Source organism: Drosophila arizonae, chromosome X, assembly GCF_054131065.1.
Source record: "Drosophila arizonae isolate 15081-1271.41 chromosome X, UAZ_ARI_1.0, whole genome shotgun sequence".
NCBI classification, from domain to species: domain Eukaryota; kingdom Metazoa; phylum Arthropoda; class Insecta; order Diptera; family Drosophilidae; genus Drosophila; species Drosophila arizonae.
Genome location: NC_142927.1, coordinates 28,234,204 through 28,253,238, shown reverse-complemented (window position 1 = coordinate 28,253,238; position 19,035 = coordinate 28,234,204). Strand labels below are relative to the sequence as shown.

Sequence of the window (19,035 nt, the reverse complement as noted above, 5' to 3'; positions counted from 1 at the left end):
GACGCGTTCAGCGTTTTAATATTTAATTCTCGTCGCTCGCGAACGGTCGATTAATTCAACTGCGATTCACACGTTGAGCGTTCAGCAGTCGGGCTCAGTCAACGCGCGCGTCTCCTTTTTTTTAAGTGAATAGACAACAGCAAAAGTACAGCAAAAATTATTTAAATAGTTTTCTTTTTTTTAATGTTCATTGCTCTGTGAATTGTGACAAGCCTCAAGGATACACCCAGCTCCAGCCTAAGCCTAATCAGTTCAAGTCAATCACAATGCTCAGCTCAAGTGCGCCGCTCTCTTGGCTCTGCGCCTGCGCTGCCGCGCTGCTGCTGCTGCGGCTGCGGCTGCTGCCTGGCACCGCGGCGCGCAGCTACAGCAACGGCCTGATCTTCTACGAGCTGGCCACGCACACGCCGTACCTGCCGCCCACGGTGAGCGTGTCGCGCGGCCGCAATCTGGCCAGCGTCAAGTACTCGGAGAAGGGCTCCATCTGGTCGACGTTTGGCCAGCCCTGCGAGTGCCTCGGCCCGCGCTGCGGCTGCTGCGCCGGCCTCAAGGTGGATCAGTACAAGTTCGATCAGAAGGGTACGTACACACACACTGACCCACATACTCCCAGCTGCTGCTCCACTTGTCCAGCTGCTTGATTGAAGCGTCTGCACTTTTGCCATGCGCCATCAACCAGGTCGACAGACCGATAGACAAGCTAACAACAACAACGACAACAACAACAACAACAGTAGCAGCAACAGCAAGTGCCACAAATTGTTGCCAGTCACATGACATGGTTGCATTTGCCAATCAAAATGCCACAAATCGTTTGCATGTTGGCGCTCAAAGCTCTGCGCTCTGCGCTCTTCGCTCTTCGCTCTGCTCTGTGCGCAGTTGGAATCCAATTGGAATCGCAGACTTCCACCCGCAACTTTCATTGCACTGCGAGAAACTCTCGCACAGTTGCTCTCGTTGTTGTTTTCGGACTAACTGTTACTTTCTTTCTCTAATTGCAGTTTGCGCCAACGTCACGTTCGTGCCGCACCTGGAGGAGGCGCAGCTGGCGGTGTTCCTCAACGAGCGGCCCTCGTCCAAGTATGGGATATCGTTGCGCAATCCGTCGCCCTTCTGCATACCCGTGATGATGGGCGTGCCGATGGCCATGTGCGTCCAGATGACCGACATAGCCATGGTGGGCAACAACCTGAACATGTGCATGGACTTCGTGGTGCGCCTGGCCACCACCGATCTCTTCGAGATGCACTTCCAATGCATGCGCATGGGCCTCGATGGCGTCCAGTACGTGGACAAGAATGGCAATCCCGTGCTGCCGAGCACAAGCAGCTTGGAGGCGGAGAATGAACAAGAAGATGCGGCCGAGGATGACAGTGCGAAGGATGTGCAGGACTATGACTATGCCGACCGGGATGACCAGAAATACGCACAGCCCAGCGCAGAGCTCGAGGCCGAAACGGAGCCCGAGCCGTTGCCAATCGAAAGTGAAATGCTCATGGCTGGGGATCAAGAGCTGGCAGTGTCATCGACTTACAATGACGGCGATGTTGACGCTGACGCTGACGCTGACGGTGACGGTGAAGGTGAAGGTGACAGTGAAGTTGATGGCGTTGGTAATGGTGATGGCGATGGCGACGGCGACGGCGACGGCGACGATGACGTTGCGCAGCAGGAGACGGTGCCAAAGGAGGAGGGAGAGAAGGAGGCGGAGGAGGAGACGGCGGCGCCAGCACAGCTCGACGTTGACAATGCTGGCGAGAGCGACCTAAAGCAAAACGAAGTAATTGAAACAATTACAAATTCAATAACAGCCAACGAGGCGCCAGCTGCAACATCAACGACGACAACAACAACAACAACAACAACAACAACAGCTACAGCAGTAGCAGCAGCATCATCAACAACAGCAGCAGCAGCAGCTACTGAAGCTAGGCAGGAGTCTGAGGAGGATGCGACAACGACAGTAGCTGAAGTTGCCAATGACCGTGACAATGAAGTGAATGTGGATGATGACGATGATGAAGAAGAAGAAGGAGAAGAAGAAGACAAAGAAGAAGAAGAAGAAGCAGTCAATACAGATGCGGATAAAGCTGATGCAGATGACAACGAGCTGGAGCCTACGACAGAGGCAGCAGCTGAGGAAGACACCGAGACAAGCGAGACTGAGGCAGAGACTGAGGGCTCAACGGCGGCACAGCAGGCAGCTGATGTTGATCAAGGCAATGATAATGATAATGATGATGGTGATGATGATGATGGTGGTGATGATGACAACGATGATGAAGACGACAATGATGACGATGATGTGGACGATGAGGGGTCAGTTGAGGCTAAAGACGCTGACGAGGCAAAGCTAAGCCAGGAGGCGTCAACTGCTAATAGCAATGAAAGCGCTGTCAGGCCAAGCAGCAGCAGCAACAACAACATCAACAACAACGGTAACAACAATGAGCCAAGCCGCGAAGCTGTTGATGGGAATGTAAATGGAACTGAGGTTAAACAGCAGCTGCAGCCACTGCAGCAGCCGCGACGACTGCAACGCTTGCGCTTGCGACAGCGCAGCGGCATTTAATTGCTGCAACAGCTGATTGTTAATTTATTTATTATGATTATTGTTAATGAATTGTTAATGTTAAACGCTTGTTAAATTATACATATTTATTGCTATTGTAGAAAAAAGTCAAACAAATAAACGAGTAAGCAAATGAAAACAAAATTAATAAATTTATGATGCAACACAAAAGAAAATTTTGAGCAACAGTTGCGGAGCGACTGGAGCGGAGGGGCCAAGCAGTCGAGAGCGACTGGCGCAAGGAATGTTATTGAAGGGCGTTAATGAATAGTTCGTGCTAAAAGCTTGTTAATTAATTATTTATTGCTATTGTAAATAATGAAAAACAAATAAAAATATGAGCGAAAGAAAAAATAAATAAATAAATGAAGAAACACAAAAGGCAACAATACAATGGAGACATTTTCGAGATGAGCAACAGCAGCAGCAGCAGCAACAGTTGTAGAGCAGCTGAAGCAAAGCAAAGCAGCTGCAGCAGAGAGCAAGCAGTGTAGCCATATCAAGCAGTGACCCAATGCTCCTGTTGCTGTTACTCCTGTTGCTGCTGCTGTTGCTGCTGCTGTGTTCATTGAATTACTTAATGGAATATTTCCTCAGTGCGGTCAGCCGACTCAATTGAGCTATACGATGTCTGTTTGCGCCTGGGGCCCTTGAAATTCTGCTCCGCCTCACGGTGGCGCGCAAAGTTCAGTTGATATTCGTTGACCGCCTGGCAGAGAGCCACATAGGCCCGCAGCTTGGGCGAGTGGAGCCGTTCGGCCAAGTGGCTGGCCCTGGTCAGCGTCTCGCCCAGTCGCCTGAAGCGGTAGAAATTCGCGTGCACCTGACAGATCAGAAAGGTGATATTGAAGCGCCAAACGGTGCTGTTGCAGTTGCCCGCCTCTGTTGGCCCACAGCGATAGCTACGTTAGTCAACTCGAAACTCAACTCCAAAATCCAATTGCAGCTTACCAAGCAGCGCCTTCTGGGCCATTATTATCGCCTTGTCGAAGTGAGACGCCTTGAAGTGGCAGCGCGCGATCTCGAACTTCAGGTACGTGCGCTCGATGCCAAAGCGCGAGTGCTTCAGGCGGCTGCACAGTCGCTCGATTTTCTTGCTGCCGAATAGGATCGGAATGGAATGGAAAGAAATAAAATTGAACGAAATGGAACTTAGTGAAATGTATTAGAATGACGTAGAATGGAATGGAATGCAATAGAATGGAATAGAAACCAATGGAATGAAATGAAATGAAAGAGAATAGGATGGAATGAAGTGAAAGGGAAAGGAATAAAACGGAATGGAATATAATAAAATGGAATGGAAATGAAATGGAATTTAATGGAATAGAATAGAGTGGAATGGAATGTAATAGAATAGAAGGGAACGGAATGAAAAGGAATGGAATGGCTTCTAATGGATTGGATTGAATACCTTATATTCAATTCCAATCGGTTTTACTTCATTTCATTTCACTTCGTTATATCTCATTTCATTCCACCTTATATGGAATTGGGCTACAGTTCCATTCATATTTGTGACTTACGCCATGCGACTCTGTCGCGCCTCTTCTCTGTCGATTTCGGCGTAAATATTGCGATCGCCGAAGCTAACGGACAGATCCCTGGCACGTTCCGTCGTCAGCAGGTAGAGAGTGGAATGGTTGTGGAGGTCCAGGAAGTCGACGTTCCTCGGCACGGCACAGCGATCGATGTGGGCCAGCGCCAGGATGTTGTATACCTCGTTGACGAACTCCCACTTCCAGGGCAGCGTGCGACTCGTCTTGAGCGCGATGCTGGTGGACATGATGTGCTCGACGTAGTCGGTCAGGCGCTCGATGTTCCGCTCCTGCCGGCGCTTGTGCACCTCGCGCAGCATCCGGAAGCACTCGCGCCGCGTCTGATACTCGATGCGAAGCAGGGCCTCCAGCTGGTTGCGCTCGCAGATCTGGGTGCCGCGGCACTTCTCATGCCTGCACTGATAGAGCGGGCTGCGGCTGTGGCTCATTTTCTGCAGAGAGACGGTGAGACAGTGAGTCAAGAGGGGGTCAAGAGGACAGACATATCGCACATGGGACTCCCACCATGAACTTGTGCACTATGGCCGACTGCTCGGCGAGCAGCTCGGTCATGTGGGGCGTGGAGATTTGAGAGGGGAGGTGCGGCAGGGCGAGGCTCGTCTGCAGCTGCTTCAGCATGCCCAGGTCTCGGGCGCTGTGGCGCAAGTACTGATAGTTGTAGGCGCTCTCGCGCATGCGACGCTGCGCCCTCTCCAGCGGCGAGTGGTCCGCCTTCTCCTTGTCCCCCAGGCTCTCCACGTCGCACTCCCGCTTCGCTTTCAGCTGCCAATTGGGGCGCGGCATGAAGGCCGCTGAGGCGCACCGAGAGCCCGCCAGCTTCAGGACCAGGGGCCGGTTGTGCAGCATGAAGGGATACAGAGCATCGCCCAAGCTATCCTCGAGCACACTCGTTGTCTAATCGGAGGGGAAACTGCGTCTGATTGGGTCTAAGGATCTCAGTCAAGCGAGCCTGCCTAACTCACGTGGGTGGCTCGGTACTCAAAGCAATCCTTGGCAGCTCTGGCCTGGTAGTTGCGCTTCTCGATGTGGAGCTGCACGAGATTCTCTTCGAACTGATTGCATTCGAACAACGCGTCGCATCTGTTCAGCACGTTGCTGAGCCTCGACTTGCCCTGGAGCGCCAACAAGTCTTGCGCCTTCTGGGCATCCTCCAGCGCCAGCTCTGGCTGGGCCATCTTCCGCCGGAAGAAGCTGCGCTTGCCCAGCGCATCGGCGGCCATCTGACAGTACTTGTCCTCGGTGGCGTAGCAGCTGTGGCGTCCCAGCTTCGTGAGGCTGTCCCTGCAGCAGGCGCCCTGCCCCTCGGTCTGGCATATGGAGAGGGAGCGGTTGAAGTACTCCAGGGCCTTCTTGGTGCGCAGCCGCGACGCCCAGTCCCTGAAGATGCCCGCCTGCAAGCACAAGGGCCAATCGATGCGCTGCCACGCTTTCAGGTTAGGCGCCAGCTCACCCGTTCGCACGCCCTGCGTGAAGCTGGGGCTGGCGCACGCCATCGCTTTGTGATACATTCGATGCTGGAATTTCGTACGGCAGCTCAATAATTGAGCTGATTTAGCAATACGTCAATTTTGACAATACGTACAATTTTGGCTACAACGTAACGTAATTTTCAATCAATTGAAATTGACAGGCCAATTTTCAAATAGTAATTCCAATTCGATTTAGTCGGGCCAAGCATTCAAAGTGCCAAGCAGTTAACACCACTGCTTGCTGCTCAAGGATGCCTAGTTGAAGTACTCCTCAAACTGTAGGGTGGAATGCAAGGCGCACATAATGTACTAAGTACAGTAAGGCAGGGATTCCATATAAAGACATAAAAAAGTTGTGTATAAAAATATGTGACATAAATAAAAGAAATTTAGATACGCTCTGTACAAATAAATGGAATACTAAAAAGTTTCCTTGTTTCATCTAATTTAATTTAGTTGGACAGAGCTTGCGGACTGAAGTACAGTACATAGCACTGCTTGCTGCAGAGGGATGCCCAGTTCCAATAAATAGTTCACAAAGTGTCAACAGTCCAGCAAAATGCCTTATAACGTATTGCGTTTACTACAAGATTTTAAATTAGAGAAAACAATATAAATGTGTATATACATGGTACATGGTGTAGAAATGTAACAGTTGTAGAATTTGTACCCATATAATTAATGTATATATTTATTACTTGTTAATGAAAACGAATCTTGTTTTTTTTTTGCGAGAACGTGTTCCTTATATAAAGGGAAATTTGCATTCAAATAATTTGAATCAAATCTATCCCTAGCAAGCTGTGGTTTAGCGGTCGCTGCTAGTTTCAATGGACTGTGAGCTAACAAGTGCAGAGAGTGTCGTTGTTGCAATTAGAACTGATAAATTTTTGGTTTCGTAGACACTAGCTCAGTAATTTGATGCAATTGTGATCATTAAACTGACTTCTTGGTTATGCTAGACTTTATAATATTGAATTTTTTAAATTTGTTTCTTGCGGACTTATATTTCGTCTTGAATTTTTTAATTCAAATTTGAAAGTGTTGGTAAAGGCATGCAAATTAGCAACTGCTTTCTGTATAAAGCTACGCAATCCAGTAGCTTGCAAGCTGACAAGCAGAATAATTTGCTAAAAGACTTCCAAATATACAAATTAAAATATGTGATTTTCTATAGTTGTGTAAAAAATTGCATTAAATTTTGTTACATTCAAATTATTGCAAAATTGAAATCAATGCAAAGAAATTTACTAGCTCATTTCCAAGCAGTTCACAACAGAACAGCCTTTGCATGTACCCTGCTGCACTGCTTGCTTACACTCCTGCGGCATTCGCATTACCATTTTCGAATAACCATCAACCTGTTAAAGCTTAACCTGCAACAACATTAAAGCAGTGCGTAGCTGCAGCATCAAGACAAGGATTCGAATGCATGTCAGTTTGTAAGGATGCCCCGACATACGTATGTCTGTATGTAGATGGGTAGCTGCATTTCCAGGGCAAGTTGCCATCGGCTGAAGCGTGATTCGACTTATAAGCCAGCTGGCGATTGCGTCATTTGTCCCCACTTCCGTGCAGAAAGTCAAAGTGTTGGATTTTCTCAGCCATTAACGCGGTTGGCCACGCTTGCAGCACTCACGCTGCGACCAAACTAATGGATAAGACTCTGCTCTATTGCAGGGTATATGGTAAGCAGACGAAAGCGAGAAGCCAGACTCATGAATTGTCGAAAAAAATAAAATAAATAAATAGATAGACAGACAAACCGAGAGAAACAATAACAAACTTTTGGCAAAGACTCATAATAGTGGATGGAATATTGCATAACTTTCAGTTGCTTCTTCTTCTTGTTGTTGTTGTAGCTGTTGGTCAAATTATTTAACTATTTTATTTGTTTTTGCTGTTGTTGTCCATAGTTAGTTTTATCTCTCGCCTGGCTCCGGTAGATTTGACCCAATTGCTTGGCCAGCGACGCGACGGCGATTTTACAACAATTATTACAAATACTTACGCGAAACATAATTTGTTTAATTGTTTTATCTCTCATTCTCTCTCTCTCTCTCTCTCTCTCTCTCTCTCTCTCTCTCTCTGTATCTCCCTGTCTATGTTTTTCTTTTCTTCTTGCCGTTTATTATTTCTCTTTTCACATAATTTATGCATTGCTATTGTTTTCTTTCATAAGCGCGATTTGTGAATTTGTGTGTTGAGATTTTGTCGGGCAGACGACGTCAACGGGGCTGTCACCTGCCCGGAGAGGGTGAGGTGGAGGGTAAGTGTGTAGGCGAGGGGGAGCGGGGAGCGGCGCCAGATCTTGGCAACGATGATGACCGCTCGAATTGTTCGCATTTGTATGCCGGCGTGCTGTGGGTGTCACTTTTTACGTTTATTGCGGAAAGAAAGTCACAAACCAGCAACAACAACAGATAAATAAAGAAATGTAGCGAAACTGTTGCTGCCATGGCCAGCAGCAGTCGCAGCGCTAGTAGCAGCAGGGGGCGTGGCAGGGGCTACTTGAGCGACAATTAAAGCATTTTTTGCTTTTATTTTGTAAAGTTTTTTGTGCGTTCGTCTGTTTTTATTTTTTCTTATATATATATATATATATATATATATATATTTTTTTTTTTTGGCAATAGCGCAACGTGTGGCCAACAGCTGGCTATAAATAAACACAATCATCGTAGAGCCACACGTTGGGTCAGGAAACACTGCAGACGCGCTGCACAGCATGTCAATTAGCCAGCCGACTGCAGTCGCTCCCAAACTGTAACGTTATGCGCAGCTCTTTAAATTCCGCAAAAGATGTAAAAAACACACACACACACACACTTACACACAATTGTAAAGGTAATGAGAGAGACGAATACTGTTCAAAACAGTTTCTTGAATCTTGTTTACCAATTTCGTTGCCAATTAAAAATAAATTTATTTCAACTATTTGCGGCTCAACGACTCTGAGTGATTCACGTGAATAAAGTGAAATTTGACAGCGCTGTCTTCAGATTCTGCTTCGAAACACTCGCTATCACACTCAAACTCAAACTCTCAAAGTAGCTGGTCATATAGCTGCCAAAGGCTCAAGAGGCATGCCACAGATCAATCTGCCTGCCTTGTGCGATATAAAAGTGCGATACACCTCAATACATACAGACTTCGACTTTGAATTGGCATGATAGGAATTGCTGTAAATAGACCAAATGGTCTGATAAATCAGCTATAGTATTACGAAAGCTTATTCCAGATCTTTTTCTTCACATAACTGTCATGGACAAATTAAAATCTATGCAGATAGATTTTTCCTCATAAAAGGTTTATGATGCTTAACAGAGCTCAATCTCCTTGGCTTCTGTAGATCACTGATCAATCTGCCTGATGAAGTAGCTATATATGTACATAGGTGCCATATACATATATTGTTGAAACAATCTTCATAAAGCGGAAGATGTAACTATTAGACCAAGTATCTGAATACTAAGATGTAGGACTCATAAGGCTTTCCTCAGATCATTCTCTCTATCGAATCTACATATGGACGCAGCTGCCTCAGAGCTACTTCTCTGATTACTAAGCCATATTGCAGCAATACACCTTGAGCAATATAGCTAACACAGAGATATTCTTCTTTAAACTATAAAATAAAAAATAAAAAATTGCAATAAATCGAAAAAAAAAAAATAAAATTTGATCGCCTTGAATAAATTTGTTCTATATAATTTTAACTCTGTATAAATTGAAAAAAAAAAAGATTGGTCCCCTTTCCATTTCGAATTGATGGAGCTCTTAAAACCATCGATGGACTTTACTTTGTCCAAAAGATCGATCAATTTTGTTGAATGTAAATAACGGTTAGCTAAAATAAAATGTACTGCAAATCTATCTAATTATTAAAAATGTTTATTTAATAATAAATCTACATTATATTTGCTCGTCAAAATAAAACAAATATTTGTAGATTTTAAAACTAAATTGAAGCAGGGTTAAAAATGTGGAGTTACATTCTCTCTCAGACCTGGAAACTGTACCAGAGTCCCACTCCACCATTGAAGACAGCGATACGGTAAAGTACAGCTGGATCGCCGGCTTACCTGGAGGTGGCATATAAATGTATATAAGGCCATGCTAGAGTCTGCAGCTCAGGGGTGCTGTCAACAAGTCAAATATTGAGATACCACAGCGTTACCAGTCGAAATAACAGGTGTGCATTGGGACAAAATAATTGTTGACATACATACATACAGCTCCCAGGCTTCCTCTTGTCAGAGAGAAATTACAAAAAAGCGCGATGAGATATATAAATGAGCTATTTGACCATTGCAGTATTCGAGCACAAAGTCTACTAGACAACAATACTAAAAGTAGTCGGACCGGACTTGGCAAGTGCAGACTGACGTAATGTCTTTTAATATATAAATATATGGATTGAGCTCACTGGAACGCAAACCATCCGACTATATAAAACTAATCCCAAAAATATTGTTATTGTTGACGTTATAATTATAATTTGCCAATAAATCATTTATAATGAAATAAGTAAACTATATATATATATATATATATATATATATATATATATATATATATATATATATATATATATATATATATATATATAAATAATTAAACAAATGAAGAAAAATAAATAAATACTTGGAAATACAAAAAAATATATAAATAAATACAAAAATAAAATTTAAAAAAATTAATTATATGTTATATATATAATATGCAAATATATATAATAATACAAAATAATAATATAATATAATTATACAAATAATATATATAAATATATATAAAATAAATAACAAAACAATAAATAATAAATAAAACAAAAATAATTATATTTAATTTATTTATGAGAGATTCTAATGATTAATACATACATACACACATATACATATTAAAATACATTTATATAAGATATGATCAACTTATCAATTAAGGGCTTCGACTTGTAAGCTGCTCTTGTTAAACTTCAATAGAAGGGTCTTGGCATTTGTCAAGATATCGTGCACAAGCTAACTCCGACCTATCATATTATAGGACACAGCCCGATATAAATACGTAGACATAGGATTTGCATTTGCATTTGTTTCTGTTGTAACTGTGCCAGCAATATAATAGAGCTATTTAAGTTTACCTCACAAGTGTATCCTCAAGGGCCCTTGATTCAAGAGAGCACTCCAAGGCAGAGCTGCAAGCGAAAGACAAAGTGTAAGACAAGCACTTGCCAGCTTAAATAACTAAATACTTCCAGATCTGAAGAGTGAGCGGACTAGCCCTGTTCTGAGGTGCCTCCCAACGTGCTGTAGCCTGAGCTGAGTTGGCTCACAAGGCGACCTCTCAGCAGGCCCAGGCGACTCCGCTTCGGTGCTAAGAGCCTTTGTCCAAATTAGTCGGCGCTAAGATCTCACTATTAATTCATGCGCCCTGTTGCATGCAGCGCGTCCTCTCAAGTGCCGACACTCGATGCTGCCCACCCGCTACAGTCGGCTCGAATTACGATGCGAGGTGCAAATCGAGTTAAGCTCACTTTGAGTCTGCTGTCGAGCAGCACGTGCACAAAGCATATTGGTTCGGCATGTGGCAATGCATATGGAAATCTCCAGACACTACTCGAGTCAGCAGGAGATGGGCGGGGACTGAAGAGGAACTGCTAGACTAGAGCAGTACATGTAGTACAACTGCTATATGGGAGTAGGAGTAGAGTAGAGTACTACATAATATAGTTGCCAAATAGAGTAGAGCACTATATAGTACAGCTGCTATATATCTGACAGGCTATGAGCGATAACTAAAGAAGAACTTAGAAGTAGGAGCAGGAGTAGAGTAGAGTACTATTCAGTATATCTGGTATATAGGAGTAGAGTAGAGTATATAATATAGTTGCCAAATAGAGTAGAGCACTATATAGTATAGCTGCTATTTCTCTGACAGGATATGAGCGATAACTAAAGAAGAACTTAGAAGTAGGAGCAGGAGTAGAGTAGAGTACTATTCAGTATATCTGGTATATAGGAGTAGAGTAGAGTACATAATGTAGTTGCCAAATAGAGTAGAGCACTATATAGTATAGCTGCTATTTCTCTGACAGGATATGAGCGATAACTAAAGAAGAACTTAGAAGTAGGAGCAGGAGTGGAGTAGAGTACTATTCAGTATATCTGGTATATAGGAGTAGAGGTAGAGTAGAGTACTACATAATATAGTTGCCAAATAGAGTAGAGCACTATATAGTATAACTGCTATATATCTGACAGGCTATGAGCGATAACTAAAGAAGAACTTAGAAGTAGGAGCAGGAGTAGAGTAGAGTACTATTCAGTATATCTGGTATATAGGAGTAGAGTAGAGTAGAGTACTATATAATTTAGCTGCTATAGCTCTTACTCCAGCTCAATCCTTCTTACAGCTTCACAGCAAACAGTGAGAATCGCACAGAGGGGCGCATCGTCAATTTGAATAGCGCTTGAGGCGAATAGCTAATGCAGCAGTAATCATTGGTTTAATGCTTTGTTTATGTAGTTTAATTAAGCCTTGCTGTTGTTGTTATTGCTTCTGTTTTTTTCTATTTCGGACATGCAACATAGTTCACAATTATTATGCTGCGACACGCCTGTGGGCCAAAGCTAAGCGGCAGTAATGCTGTCTGCACGGCCGTCCACATGGGGCTTGGGGCACGGGGCACGGGCTCGACACTCGCGTGCGTTCGGCTTCGTGTGGCAGGCTTCGGGCTCGGCTGGCTGCTGCTGCAGCATCAGTGGCCCGGTGGCTCAGTTCGCTTTTGTCTCGCCCAGTGGCAGGTCGTCAGTCGGTCCTGTGCGTGCAGCCCGAGCAGAGCCCGCCGCAATTCACAGTTGAAAGTTTCGATTTCAAAAAAGGCGAAACGCCAAAGACCAGTCAGAGGCGTTGCCGCAGCATCCGTGTCAGCAAGCAGAGGCTCTTTGGCAGCGATTGACTTGGGCGCTAGGCACTTGACGTGAGTATTTAGCCAACAATTCCATGCCGACTGGCTGCCCTGGAGCAGAACGTCCTTTGTCCCATTGACATCGTTTCGACCGTAATCATAAAGGGCAGCGCGTGTGGCTGGCCTCTTCAATTATTTATCTGCAGATCCCGAATTTGTTTTTCTCTGCCACTTGTTTCCTCTTGCCCCATCCTGGAGTGGCACATAAAAATCAAGTATACGCCGCATAAACACTTCGATGCCATTAACATGAATCTTTCATATAATTTCGTGCGCTCACATGACAATTTATGTGGCCCGTGTGAGTGTCTGCTCACTCGTCTTGTTTTCTTCATTTTTTGTATTTTTATGGGAAAACTTGGTCCACTCGCCATAGTTTGAGTGGGAGTGGGAGTTGGGCTAATGCATTGATCAATCAGCAGCTCGATTGCTGCCTTCAGTCTGCCAGCACGTATACGACTTGAGCACCTCACAATTCGGATGGCACACAGCATTTGCTCGCGTCAGCAACTGAACTCAGGTGGCAGCATCTGCATCGCATCGCACCACCTCCGCACCGCCCGTCCCCACCTTATTATCTCTGGCGACTGATTGGCTTCGTTTGTCAGCAATTGTTACAGTTGCATAATGTTTGCCAAATCAGTTGCATGCCCCAGCAATGCTATTCAAATATGCCAAGCCCCGACTGTCATTGTCAACTGCCACCACCTGGCACCACCTGGCACCACCTGGCCCCACCTGGCGGACAGCATTAAATGCCACCCGAAAAAGTCTCCTGCAGCTGGAGCGGAAGAAGAGGAAGCTCGTTAACTGCAAATGAATGGCTATAACAAGCCAACAACAAATTCCGGAATCCGCCTCCGAATTCCGTACTTTTGGTCCGCCTGTTCGAGGCGTATGCAACAGTTTTAAAGGCATTTGCAGCATTTAATTGTGCTCAAGGGGCTTAAGCGGGCGCGACGGGTTCGTCGACCCCTGCCCGGGGCGTGGCTGCGCCTTTGTGCAAACTGTCGCTAAAGCCTCGTTAAATGTGGCGCATCAAATTATCATTAGATTTATAGCTCGTGCCCCCGCCTCACTTTTTATGGCTTTTGAGTGGGGCTGAGCGCGCGGGCCGCCTTTAATGGCCCGCTCTGATTTATGCCTAAATGCCTAAGGAACTGCAACAGTGCGCGCTTACAATAGACAAAGTTAATGCTGAACCTGACCGAAACTTTGAATCTCTATCCTCAGCTGCAGCTGCAGCTGCAGCCGAACTTTTGCAGCAAACTTGCAAAGTAACATGAAATGGCGAATGTGATCTATACTTTGGTTTCGCATTAACATGAGTCGAAGCACCCAGCAATTTGATAGTAAAATAAGTGAAACTGCTGCTGTCGGGCGTCACTGACTACATAATACTCGTTCACGATCCATACTAGCAAAGCTCCCGGGGAAATGCAGTAGTTTATCCAACCAGATCTAGAAAGCCTTTAGAGATATAGTTGCTTTCGTTTTGCCACGCCCATCTAGGGAAAATTTGTATATATACAATTTAAATTGATCAAAATTGATGAAACTATTTTGAATCCAAACGGAAAATGAATTTAACATTTTATTCAAAATTGTTCATAGTAATTCATATTTTTTTTTTTTTGTCACGGCAATAGATTGAGCTAACTAATTCCTCGGAAAAAATTAATCTTATTTATTTTTCAAAAGTAAATTTTAGCTGTAGATATATATTTATTTATTTATACATGTATTTATTAATAATTGTAAAATAAAAAAAATATTATTATATATAATTTATTATTATATATATTATTACATATTTTTATATATATTATATAAATGTTTTATGTTTACAAGTAAAAACTAAATTTTCAATTTCAATTTTCCAATGTGTACCAAAACTAAAAGTTAAATTAATAAGTAATTTACTTGGTTTCCAAAAAATCAGTTAGTTCAACTATTTGAATAGTAGTAGTAGTCTATTGTACAGACCACGGAAAAGTTCCTTATTTTGAGCAGCATTATTAAAATACTTAAAATGAAAAGAAAAAACATATTTATTAAAGTTCGCTTGAATTGTATTATTGAAGTGGCATTGAAGAACCAAAGTTTTGGTGTATCTAGTTTTCCCTTCAATGGTTTTTCAAATAAAAGCTATGCTGCAAATTGAAATTAATTAATTTCAAGTTGATCTAAGGATTATATACATATTTGTTATCCACGGGTAAATCAATGAGAAGGTCAATAATTTCTGCAGTTTGCAACACTGAACCTGTGAAAGACGGACGGACAGACGGACAGGCGAATAGACTGACGGAAGAACAGACAGATGGATAAAGAGACGCACAGACGGACGGGTGGACAGACGGATGCATGATGAGCACAAGACAGAACACAAAGCCAATATTCCCTTTTCGCTCCGTGAACGAGTATAAAAATGTTTTCATGTAATTTATCATATCATCTTTTGAATGATTTCTCTTCGAGTTTTAAGCAAATTTCTATAAGTAGCAAACGCAATGATTTCTCTATCAAGTTTGCAAATAACAAATAACAAACTCAAGTACAATAGCAACAATAGCTGCCATAAAAGTGTTTCACATGCTGATTGAATAAGGACAATGTAAAGAATACTCTATGGCTTTCAAGGCATACTTTGATTTCAGTTCGCTTGAATTGAATTCAGACTTCAGAGCTGAGAAATTGTCCATTCAATCAGAGAAACACATAGAACTAATAAAAATGCAATGTGATTCTCAACAGTTGAAAATCGATTAGGATCGATAAACATCATCTTTATTATAAGAACTGAATATGAAGCCCTGGACTTTATATTCTAATATCCAGAGTATGTCACACTAGTTCAGCAGTTCCCAGCTCTTTATGCAGCTCTTGCTTCAGCTAAAATGAAAACTTGAATAATAAAAGTTCACTTAGCTATTTATGGCATCTAAAGTTCTGGAATACAGCCAAAGTCTCTGCCGTCTTCTTGGTAAGTTTAATATTTTGCACCAAAGAACCCACTGCAAAGTTCTTGCCAGTTCGGAGAAATCTTTAAAGCAGATTGCAATTGTGAGCGGGAACTGGGTTGTGCTTTGGGTGCTTGGCAAAAGCATCTGCCTCAAAGAACTCCATAAATGAGCTAAGCTTATGCAGCGCCCGAAAACTGTGACAACACACTTGACAGTGACTGGGGGAAAGGGAAAGAGGGGAGGGAGAGGGAGAGGGAGGAAGGGAGGAGAAGACATGCAGCCAACTTGTTTGAGCAACAGGCACCAACAACTTAGCGACAACTGAGTAAGCAGCTGCCTTGCCTTGCCTTGCCTTGCCTTGCTCAGGACTCGACGCTGACATGACTGAGATTCCCGCGTGGGCGCGCGGACAGGCGACAGCCGACAGGAGGAGCTGAAGTTTTGTAAATTCATTAAACGCATGAAATATGCATAAACATAATTCGGTTTCAGTAATTAACATTTTTGCCAGACAGTGTATTTTTTACGCTCTCCTGTCATGTCCTACGCTGTTTTTTCAGTTTTCATTTCATTTTTGTTTTCCGCCAGCAATGAAATAACTGTTCGCTGTTCGAGAGAGTCCTTTGCAAGTGCAGCTGCGCCCAGGCTGCGCCCAAGCTGCCCGCTAATTGAATCACTTTGACCATGTTTGGTTAGCCTTCCTGTTTTAGTCCCCATCGCAGCTTTCATTAAGCAGCCAGCGGGCTAAACTACGATATGCCGGCAAGGATACAGCCCTTTGCATGCTGGCTAAACAAAACACGTGCTGGCATTTTTCAGCAGAAACTCGCAGAAACATCAAAAAAGCACGTAAGCGTGTTAAAAGCGACTCGCACATGCCCTGGGCAACCAAAATATGCAAACCAAATAGGAGAGTGAGCCAGTTGACGTGAAAACGTGAAAGGCACAAATATGCCATCTCACGGTGCTCTTTCGCCTTCGCTCGGCCAACTAAGCCCAAGTCCCGGGCTATGCCAACAGAAGAGATCGAAAAGGGGAAGGAAACGGTTCCGCCGTACTGCTGTACCGTCAGCAACATATGTTAAATGGAATACTTTATAAGGGAGTTGCTTTATGCATAGATCTTTCATGCGCTCAATTCTATAGAGTCCGATGCATTTCGTAGCGAGCGAGATTATTGCTAATGGGGGACTCTTATTTGATTGGTCTCTGTAAGTCTCTTAGTCTAGCCACTCATAAGATCATCTCCTTCATGTTGGCTTTCAGATCGCTTCCTTTAAGACTCGCAACAGTTAGGCGAATATATGTGGATTTATCCTCTACTCTATTCAGCTGCAATGCTATCGCCCTCTAGTTTGGTAACTTTTGATTTGGTGTCCTGCATAAGAACATTGAGAACTTTACCGAAATTTACAGATACATTTTTCACTCTAATCTTCGTCTGTCGTTTGGAGATTCGATACATACAGATCTCGTATTCCCTCTCATCTATGTGTGTATACTATAGGAAATGTGTAGCTATACTTCATTAGGATACCTCCATGACACTCAATTCAAAAATCCAACAATTCCCAATACTAGGCTTAGCAGAGATCTCTTACTGCCATTAGTCGAATGACTTTTGAGATCATTTACTGCATAAAGACGGACACAAGGGAACGCTTCTGTGGACATAGGTAGCGCTTAATCTGTTATTCCCTTTTTATTGGCCATTTTGTGAAAGAGCATTGCTCATATAAAAAAGTAGAAAAATATGCAAATGCCAGAGGTCTAGGCTCCTGCAACTCCTGCTGCTCCTGCTCCTGCTCCTGCTGCTGCTGCTGCAGAGCCAAACGGCAAATGGTATGCGGATGAAGCTTGGGCTACTTATGACAAACTTTTTCCGTTGGCTTTCGGCTGGGCGCACGTTTTTATTTCGGTTTTCCTTTTATGTGCCACTTGTTGGAACTCATTAATTTGGAGCAAAAAAATAAAAAAAAGAAAGCGAAAGAAAACAAAATACACGAAAGAAACTTTGTGGAAACTTCGTTTCGATGCCAATTGTGAAGGACACGTGCAAGACACAATTTTCACACGAATTTCTGCAATTTGGCACCGCGAACGAGGGTCCTGCAGTCAGTGCGAATATGTGTGTATAGGTATGTGTGTGTGTGTGTGTATATGTGTGTATTACTGTGCTTTTGGCTACCAATTGCTGCTGCTCAGCATAATTTCATTTACATGGAAATGCGAGCTCAAAATGCTGCGGCGTGACATCTGTTAAATGACGAGATAGTTAAGGACTTCCCCAGGGACGGAGGGGCGGATGGGGGGATGGACAGATGGACAGTGCTGCTAACAGCTCTGTAAACGACGCCGACAATGGCAAGGATATCGCGTTGTTGCCATTCAAAGGCAGCTGTGCAGAAACCGGCAGATAATGTAAACAAAACAATGCAAATAACAACAACAACAACAACAACAGCAGCAGCAGCAGCAACATCATCTAACAATACAACAAGTTGCATAGATGCAATCCGTTGTCTAGCTGCGAGCGCTTCCTTTGCAACGGCGACATCATTTCAGACTGGGTAGCCAGGGAGAGAGAGAGAGAGAGAGAGGGAGAGAGAGAGAGAAAGACAGAGTGGGTAGGGCTTAGGAGGAGAACGCAGGCTGTAGGTGGCATAGGTAGTTTGTGGCTGCGACTTAATGTGCCGAGTTGCTCAGCCACGGCCACAGCAACAACAACAACAACAACAATAGCAATAGCAACTGAATTGCAGCTGGTTGCGGCACGCCCAATGGCGAGCAATGCAATACCATATACAAATATCAGTATAAATCAAACCAGCGTATACCCTGTATTAAAAGTACCCGAGTATGGAAGAGACATGAATATTCATAGCAAGGATGTTTAGCTCGATATGATTTTGAAGCAGTGTGGACAGTGAGAAATACAGCGTGAGAGAGGGAAAGAGAGTGAGGAGTTGGAGAGGGGGACAGGGAGAGGAAAAGAGCTGAACAATTGAAAAACTATTCATTCAATTAACTTGATTCTATATTCTAAATTAGATATTCTAAATAGATGAAGTTTAGTTTTGTATTTTATTCACATTACATTTTTATACATATATGTATCATCTATTCACCTAATTATCTAATTTAGAACTTGTTGTTTGGGTTATTATTGATTAAAAAATTTATTGAAAATCAATTTAAAAATTATATTCCCCACATCATTCATACTCGCTTCCTTCGCTGTCCTGATCAAGAAAATATTTATATATACTTTGTGGGGTCTACCTAAGATACATTTAACCAAACCATTATACGCTGATTTCCCACTTTCAATGGCTTAAGCTTATAATGATTAGCTGAATTTCATTTACCGCTTTGACAGTAACAGTGTATGATGAAAAAATAATAGTAAGCCAAAACTTCCTCTACAAGTTAGAATTCAAAAAGAAACCAAGGCAAAAATACAGAGAGGAACAAATATATCTTAAGTTAGTTGAATATTATT

At 43.3% G+C, this 19,035-nt stretch overlaps 3 protein-coding genes across 3 annotated transcripts in view; 2 read left to right on the top strand and 1 right to left on the bottom strand.

Annotated features, from left to right (window-relative positions):
- On the top strand, positions 1-2,976 carry LOC108618345 (uncharacterized). The gene is made up of 2 exons (XM_018014318.2): positions 1-579; positions 1,002-2,976. Exons 1-2 carry the CDS (start codon positions 267-269, stop codon positions 2,570-2,572), a joined length of 1,884 nt encoding a protein of 627 aa, XP_017869807.2. The 5' UTR covers positions 1-266; the 3' UTR covers positions 2,573-2,976.
- On the bottom strand, positions 2,751-5,691 carry p-cup (presidents-cup). The gene is made up of 5 exons (XM_018014427.2): positions 5,094-5,691; positions 4,636-5,025; positions 4,099-4,562; positions 3,524-3,669; positions 2,751-3,454 (listed from the first exon to the last, which is right to left on the bottom strand). Exons 1-5 carry the CDS (start codon positions 5,637-5,639, stop codon positions 3,150-3,152), a joined length of 1,851 nt encoding a protein of 616 aa, XP_017869916.1. The 5' UTR covers positions 5,640-5,691; the 3' UTR covers positions 2,751-3,149.
- Positions 5,692-12,368: 6,677 nt separating this feature from the next.
- Positions 12,369-19,035, top strand: part of LOC108620050 (uncharacterized) — a 37,370-nt gene continuing 30,703 nt past the window's right edge. The window contains exon 1 of the mRNA XM_018016918.2: positions 12,369-12,579. The gene's annotated coding sequence lies outside the window, so the exon portion shown is untranslated. The remainder of the gene's footprint in view (positions 12,580-19,035) is intronic.

What these genes read in the sequence shown, in the direction of transcription:
- p-cup (XM_018014427.2), bottom strand. Translation starts at nt 5,639, where the DNA reads ATGTATCACAAAGCGATGGCGTGCGCCAGCCCCAGCTTCACGCAGGGC. An exon ending in CCATAGTGCACAAGTTCATG is followed by an intron (nt 4,563 to 4,635) that starts GTGGGAGTCCCA and finishes GTCTCTCTGCAG; the next exon opens with AAAATGAGCCACAGCCGCAG. An exon ending in GCGCGACAGAGTCGCATGGC is followed by an intron (nt 3,670 to 4,098) that starts GTAAGTCACAAA and finishes CCTATTCGGCAG; the next exon opens with CAAGAAAATCGAGCGACTGT.
- LOC108618345 (XM_018014318.2), top strand. Translation starts at nt 267, where the DNA reads ATGCTCAGCTCAAGTGCGCCGCTCTCTTGGCTCTGCGCCTGCGCTGCC. An exon ending in GTACAAGTTCGATCAGAAGG is followed by an intron (nt 580 to 1,001) that starts GTACGTACACAC and finishes CTCTAATTGCAG; the next exon opens with TTTGCGCCAACGTCACGTTC.